The 7,747-nt window shown below is 41.6% G+C and overlaps 1 protein-coding gene across 1 annotated transcript in view; it reads right to left on the reverse strand.

Moving 5' to 3' along the window:
- TRIM37 (tripartite motif containing 37) overlaps positions 1 to 7,747 on the reverse strand; it is a 144,889-nt gene that overhangs the window by 96,564 nt on the left and 40,578 nt on the right. The window contains exon 8 of the mRNA XM_003795582.3: positions 6,367 to 6,434. Coding sequence (XP_003795630.1) covers positions 6,367 to 6,434 — 68 coding nt within the window. The remainder of the gene's footprint in view (positions 1 to 6,366; positions 6,435 to 7,747) is intronic.

Below are 7,747 nucleotides of genomic sequence, written 5' to 3' on the forward strand. Positions count from 1 at the left end.
TGGAAGTTGCTGTGAGCTGTGATGGTACAGCACTCTACCCAGGGGAACAGCTTGAGGCTCTGTCTCAAGAAAAAAAAAAAAAAAAACTCAGGACCCCAAAAAAGTCACACCGAAAGGATACAAAAATATTTGCCACTGTATTACAACAACAGTACAGTAACATAGTGTTCAGGTTTGTGACCTGGAAACACTAGGCTATACCACATACCTTGGTGAGTACTATAACACCTAGGTTTGTGTAAATACACTCCATGACATTCATACAATGAAGAAATTACCTAACAATACATTTTTCAGAATGTATCCCTATCATTAAGACTTGACTGTGCTGGCTCTGCACCCATAGCACAGTGGTTACGGCACCAGCCACGTACACTGAGGGTGGCGGGTTTGAACCCAGTCGGAGCCACCTAATCAACTACAACAAAAAAATAGCTGGGCGCTGTGGTGGGCACCTGTAGTCCCAGCTACTTGGGAGGCTGAGGCAAGAGAATAGCTTAAGCCCAAGGGTTTGAGGTTGCTGTGAGTTGTGATGTCACAGTACTCTACCGAGGGTAACATAATGACTATCTCAAAAAAAAAAAAAAGATTTGACTGTGCTTTAAATAATTTCTATATTACTTATTATGGTAAAAATGCTATGTAAATAGTTATTATATTATAAAATTTATATTTTTTATTATTGGTATTCTTTTCAGAGTATTTTTGATATACAGTTGGTTACATCTGTTCATATGAAACCTGGGGATACAAAGAGCTGACTGTTTCTAGTAAAACAAATACTTAGAAAATCTCAAAGAGTATTATTGATTTGAACATCATCAATCAACTTCACTTTATTGGCATTCATAAAACAATCAACCCACAATGGCAGCCTATACATTCTATTCAAGTGCATATGGAACACTTACCAAGACTCACATATTCGTGGAATAAAAAAAAAATTTTTTTTTTTTTTGAGACAGAGCCTCAAGCTGTCTCCCTGGGTAGAGTGCTGTGGCATCACAGCTCACAGCAATCTCCAACTCCTGGGCTCATGTGAGTCTCCTGCCTAAGCCTCCCAAGTAGTTGGGACCACAGGTGCCCACCACAACACCCAGCTATTTTTTCGTTGCAGCCGTCATTGTTGTTTGGCGGGCCCAGGCTAGATTCGAACCTGCCACCTTAGGTGTATGTGGCTGGTGCCTTAGCCACTTGAGCCACAGGGGCCGAGCCAGAATAAAATATTCTAAAATGCAATAGGTAAGTTAAAAATTGATTCAAGGGATATGAAGTATAGAATTAAATTAAACATTTATAATAGTAATATCAAGAAAATCTTCAAATGTTTGGAAACTACATAACATACTTTGGAAGAATTCACAGGGTAAGGAAAAATTACAAGGCATATAAGATAGTAGTTTTGAAAAAAATAAGTTACAGAAACTGAATTTGCAGGTGACAACCACTCCATTAAGAAAACAAAACTCAAGTGGCTTCACTAGGAAATTCTATCAAACATCTACCAAAGAAACAATATCAATTCTATAGGACTTCTTCCAAGAAAATGAAGACAGACATACAGTAATTTAAAACACTTCTGAGGCCAAGAGTACTCTGATATCAAAGCTAGACAAAGATATTTCAAGAAAATAAAACAACACTCCATATCCCTCACATACAAAGATGCAAAAATGTTAAACAAAATTTACATCAATGAGATCTTGGGGATATAGGTATTTCACTATCTTGACTACAGTGAAGGTTTCACAAGTATACGCATTTATTGCAACTTATCAAACTGTGAACTTTAAATACGTGCAGTGGACAGGTAGATGGCTCGTGTCTATAATCCTAGTGCTTTGGGAAGCAGACAGGGGAGAAACCCTTGAGGGCAGGAGTTTGAGACCAGCCTAGGTAGCACAGCAAAACTCTGTCTATACACACAAAAAATTTTAATTAGCCAAATGTTGTGGTGCAAGTCTGTAGTCCCAGCTACTCAGGAAGATGAGCTTGCAGAATGGATTGAGACCAAGAGTTTGTGGATACAGTTAACTGTGAACCCACCACTGCATTCCACTCCAGCCTAGGCAACACAGTGAAACCCTGACTTAAACAGCAAGCTAGAAGCAGTGGCTCACACCTATAATCCTAGCACTCTGGGAAGTCAAGGTGAGTGGATTGCTTGAGCTCAAGAGTTTGAGACCAGCCTAAACAAGGTGAGATCCCTGTCTCCACCAAAACTAGCCAGGCATTAGTGTTGGGCTCCTGTAATCCCAGCAACTTCTGGGAGGCTGAGGCAAGAGGAATTCTTGAGCCCCAGAGTTTGAGGTTCCTGTGAGCTAAGAAATCATGACACTCTATCCAGAGCAAAAGAGTGAGACTCTGTCTCAAAAATTATATACATATGTACATACATACATGGGCTTCTGTGAAGTATCTAGCCACATAATATGAAAAGTAGAGACATACATGGCTGGATCCTTTCTGAACATGCAGTTTATTTTACGTCAATTATAATACCTTAATAAAGCTATTTGTAAAAAACACAACATATAAACCCTTGATCTTCAGCCCTTACCTCACCACAGCTGGTCTAAAATTGCCCTATCACTCCAACAGAAGGCTGCAAGTTTATTCTCTAGAGGGGACAAAATAAAATCTCTTAACTAAGAGAACATGTACAATTAAGGATGGGAGTACTGATGTTTTACAATATTTATAAGAATATTTAGTAAGGCTCCGCGCCTATAGCTCAACCGGCTAAGGCGCCAGCCACATACACCTAAGGTGGCGGGTTCAAATCCCCAGCCCGGACCCGCCAAACAACAATGATGGCTGCAACCAAAAAATAGCCGGGCACTGTGGCGGGCACCTGTGGTCCCAGCTACTTGGGAGGCTGAGGCAGTAGAGTCACTTGAGCCCAGGAGTTGGAGGTTGCTGTGAGCTGTAATGCCACAGCACTCTACCCAGGGGGACAGCTTGAGGCTCTGTCTCAAAAAAAAAAAAAAAAAAAAAAAAGAATATTTAGTAAATATTTATGTATCGAATTCTACCAGCAAAACTGTCAGTTATATATAAAGATAAAATAAAAAGTTTCAGACATGCAATCAAAAAAAATTTATTCTTATTACCCTTCCTTGAAAGCTACTAAGGGCAGGGTAATATCAAACTAAGTAAGTAAACCAAGTGAGTCAAAACCATGGGAATAGGGCGGCGCCTGTGGCTCAAAGGAGTAGGGCGCCGGCCCCATATACTGGAGGTGGAGGGTTCAAACCCAGTCCCGGCCAAAAACTGCAAAAAAACCCCAAAAAGCAAAAAACACGGGAATAAGAAAATATAGGATTCAACCCAAGGAAGAAGTGAAGGGACGCCCCAGAATGATTAAAAGAATGATTGCAAAAAAAAAAAAGAAATAAAACTTAAGTGGGTATCTTAAAAAAAAAAAAAAAAAGAATGATTGCAGAAGGAATCTGTATATAAGTGAGAAATTCAAAATTCCAAAAAATAAGTTCAAGATAAGCAAATATATCAAATATTTATGCAACACTATATATTTACTTATTTACTATATGCTTCATATGCACCTATACCTAATCTAAAATATAAATACTACAAGGACAGAATTTTTGCCATTTTGTTCACTGCTGTATTCCAAACAACTAACATAATGCCTGCTATCTGTGTGGCATTTGATATTTCCTCAATCAGTAATTTTGCTATTGTTGTCATTGTTGTTGTGAGACAAGGCCTTGCTCTGTCACCTGGGCTACTAGAATGCAATGACATTATCACAGCTCACTGCAACCTCAAGCTCCTAAGTTCAAGTGATCCTTATGCCTCAACCTATAGTAGCTGGGACTATGGCACACACCACCATACCCAGGTAATTTTTCTGTTTTTCGCATTTATGGGGTCTCTCTCTTACTCAGTCACAAGCAATCCTCTCATCTCAGCCCAAAGTTCTAGGATTACAGGCATGAGGCCATTGTACCTAGCAATAAGTAAAAATTCAAAATTTTAGTGTAAGAATCACTATATGTAAGTAATTTTCAATAATACAGTATTTTTTCCTCTCTAGGGAATAAACTTACAGCCTTCTGCTGGAATGATAGGGCAAGTCACAAAGTGGGCAGATTTTATTTTTCACATATTTTTTTTAGAGACAAAGTCTTGCTTTATCACCCTCGGTAGAGTACTATGGCATCTCAGCGCACAGCAACCTCCAAATCCTGGGCTTAAGCAATTCTCTTGCCTTACCCTGCTGAGTAGCTGGGACTACAGGCACATGCCAGAACACCTGACTATTTTTTTGTTGCAGTGTGGCTGGGGCCAGGTTCGAACCTGCTACCCTCAGTATATGGGGCCAGCACCCTACCCACTGGGCCACAGGCACCACCCAAGTGGGCAGATTTTAACCGTGTATATTTTGCCGTGTATAATACTGAACACTACTGCCCAAATTTTAGAGGGAAAAATAAGAATGCATATTATACATGGGTAGTACTAATTCTGTCTCTATATAAATGTTTTAAACTCTTATTTATGCTTACAAGTATGCATTAAAGTGGAACTCTAGAAAATAATGATATCCATATGCAAAATATTACACTGGAATACAATAATCCCTCCTGATGCTACCTTCCTCCCTAGGCAGGTACCACAGTACAGGAGTGTCCAGCCTGCTCGACCAACCATGTCATGCTAGACACTGCCGCTGCTGCCATCTTGAAAACAATCACACCATGGACAGCAACATGACAGCTAGCATTGGAACCAAGGTTAAAGGACGGCAGAAGTGGCTGCGTGATAGTGGCTCCTTCTCTTGCAAAATAAACAAGGTGTGAGAAGCTGGGAGCAAGCCCAGGCAGCAAGTAAAAGTGGTTCAGACAACCTGAGCACCAGACCTCCAGCAACAGTCTCCTCAGAGCCCACCTCCTCCCCACATCCTCTCATTTCATATTCTCACCCATGTCCATCGGTGAGAACATGGCGATGAATGCTCTGCCAAAAACCCCAGTAGGCTTATTTCCTAGGAAGCTGGTGTGAGGGGCCAGAGCTGGTGTTGCCTGCTGCAGGCTACTGATGGTAGATCCCGGCCCCTTCTGGGCTGCCTGATCTCTCCCACAGCCGGCCCCATTCTGATGCCACCAGGACACTGTGCTGAGGAAGAAAACCCTGAGCTGGGGTCTCGGAGACCTGACTCCTGACACCAGGTTCTAGGAGTAGTGCACTGTTGTGACCTTAGGCGTCAGTTCCTATTAAGTTTCTGTCTGCAAGGATATCTGGAAGTAAAGCATGAATGATTAGGGGTATACCTCAGAACAGAGATTGTAATTTTGAGCGTTCGACTTGTCCAGACCCCCAAGGTGTTGAGGTGGTATAATTTCCCAAACTTGCCAGTAGGAAGAACCACCTAGGATGCTTGTTAAGAACAGATACTCAAGTCATTCCCCCAGAGAGCTGATTCAGTGTTCTTAGGTATGGTTCAGAAGTCACATTTTAGCCAGTCCCCCAGGTAATTCTAGGATATGCAAGTTCAAGAAAGGCTAGTATCGTTCTTTCTGATGTACTGCATGTCCAAAGTCTGCACAGCTCACAGAGGTCACAGTCTAGTCACTAAATAGAAATGTAAATGCACAGTACTTCACTGGGCTATCATCAGGGAAGGCTCCCTCCTCAGTACAGTATCCCCAGGGCCTCAGAATGGGGCCAGCTGCAGGACAGACAAGGACTCTGAGAAAAGGCAGGGATCTACTGTTAGCAATCTGCAGCAGGCTCCTCACACCATCTTCCTGGGAAAGCAGCCCACAGAGGTTCTCAGAGGAACAGCTATGGCCACATTCCCACCAACAGAAATGGGTGAGAATAGGAAATGTGTGGATGTGGGGGTGAGGGTGGGCTGTGAGTGGACAGCTAGGGAGGTCAGGCACTCAGGTACTCTGGCCCACTCTCACCTGCTGGCTGGAGTCTCTGCAGTAGCTGGCTCTACACCTTGTGCCAGGGAAGGAAGCTGGTGTGAGGGGCCAGAGCTGCCCTCCTTTAAAAAATTAAAATGAAAGATTTTTTCCCCCTGCATGTTTGGCCCAAAGATGTGAATGCATATTATACACGAGGGCACATTATGCACAACATAGTATACAAATTTACAATCTCCATGGGTTATTCTCAGTAAAAATAATTCTATTCTTTGAAGACAAAATAAATCTTATTAATGTAGTTCTCAAATCAGATGATTTTTATTTTATAGAAATTCCCAATATAATACCTAGATCCACAGATCTTTTGATTTCACATAGATAATCTATTTAAAAAAAAAAAAAAACTTTTAAAGCATATAGACCAAAAAAGATCAAGACAATTTCATAACATTTCATATTTAATCACCTGGTGCTCCACCTCCTGAAGTAAGGATTCCAACAGCTCTGTTTCTTGCGTTAGAGATGTCTTCTGACCTGTTCAAAAAAAAAAAAAAAATAGCAAAACATCAACACCCAGGTTCATTACCGGTTTAATAATGAAATTAACCTCCAGTGAACATATTAAATAACAAAGATCCCATTTTAAGTAAGGAGAAATTCGTCATTACAGATACCCTAAAGATTTTCCTAGTGCTTTAATATTACAGTAGCTTTGAAAGGAGAACTTCAAAACCAACCTTCACTAGTTAAAATTTAGACAAAATGCAATTTAGGTCTACCAAATGATTCTAAAAAATATACAATGACAACATGCTTTAAGTAAAATATTTACTTTTCTCAATCTTCATGGTTCTTTTATAGTTTAGTTTTTTTGGGTTTTTTTGAGAAGGAGCCTCAAGCTGTCACCCTGGGTAGAATGCTCAAAAGCAACCTCCAACTCCTGGGTTAAGCAATTCTCTTGCCTGTAAGAGATTCTTAAGCGATTCTCCGTAGCTGAGATTACAGGCACCAGCCACAACACCCAGCTATTTTTTTGTTGTAGTTGTCATTGTTGTTTGGCAGGCCCGGGCTGGATTTGAACCCGCCAGCTCTGGTGTACATGGCTGGTGCCTTAGCCTCTTGAGCTATAGGCGTCGAGCCAACAATCTTCATGGTTCTTTTGGAAGAAGCAATACCATGAATTTTGTTCAGTTAATTAAGCTGAAATAATTTTTCCCCAAAATTGCAGCTTTAAAAAGGGATGTATGGCTTGGTGTCTGTAGCACAGTGGTTACAGCAACGGCCACATACACCAAGGCTCATGGGTTCGAACCTGGCCTGGGCCAGCTAAACAATAATCACAACTGCAACAAAAAAACAGTCCAGTATTGTGACAGGTGCCTGTAGTCCCAGCTACTCGGGAGGTTGAGGCATGAGAATCGCTTAAGCCCAAGAGTTTGAGGTTGCTATGAGCAGTGACACCATGGCACTCTACGAAGGGCGACATATTGAGACTATGTCTCAAAAAAAAAGGGGGGGGGCATGGATGTAGTAAGCAGGCCATATCTTCACGTAAAATGTAAACAAAAGGTCTGTCCTTTGACACTTAAGTACCTAAAAAAAAAAAAGGCCCAGAGGTAGACAGTCTCAAAAAGCTGGAAAGAGAGCAGTTGAAAAAACTGTTGCAGACATTATTGGTTTTTTTTTTTTCCTGAGATAGAGCCTCAAGCTGTCGCTCTGGGTAGAATACCGTGGCATCACAGCTCCCAGCAATCTCCAACTCCTGGGCTCAAGCGAGTCTCCTGCCTCAGCCTCCCAAGTAGCTGGGACTACAGGTGCCCACTACAGGTGCCCGCCACAGCGCCCAG

This window comes from Otolemur garnettii, unplaced genomic scaffold (genome assembly GCF_000181295.1).
Source record: "Otolemur garnettii isolate 467f Iridium unplaced genomic scaffold, OtoGar3 scaffold00094, whole genome shotgun sequence".
NCBI classification, from domain to species: Eukaryota; Metazoa; Chordata; class Mammalia; order Primates; family Galagidae; genus Otolemur; species Otolemur garnettii.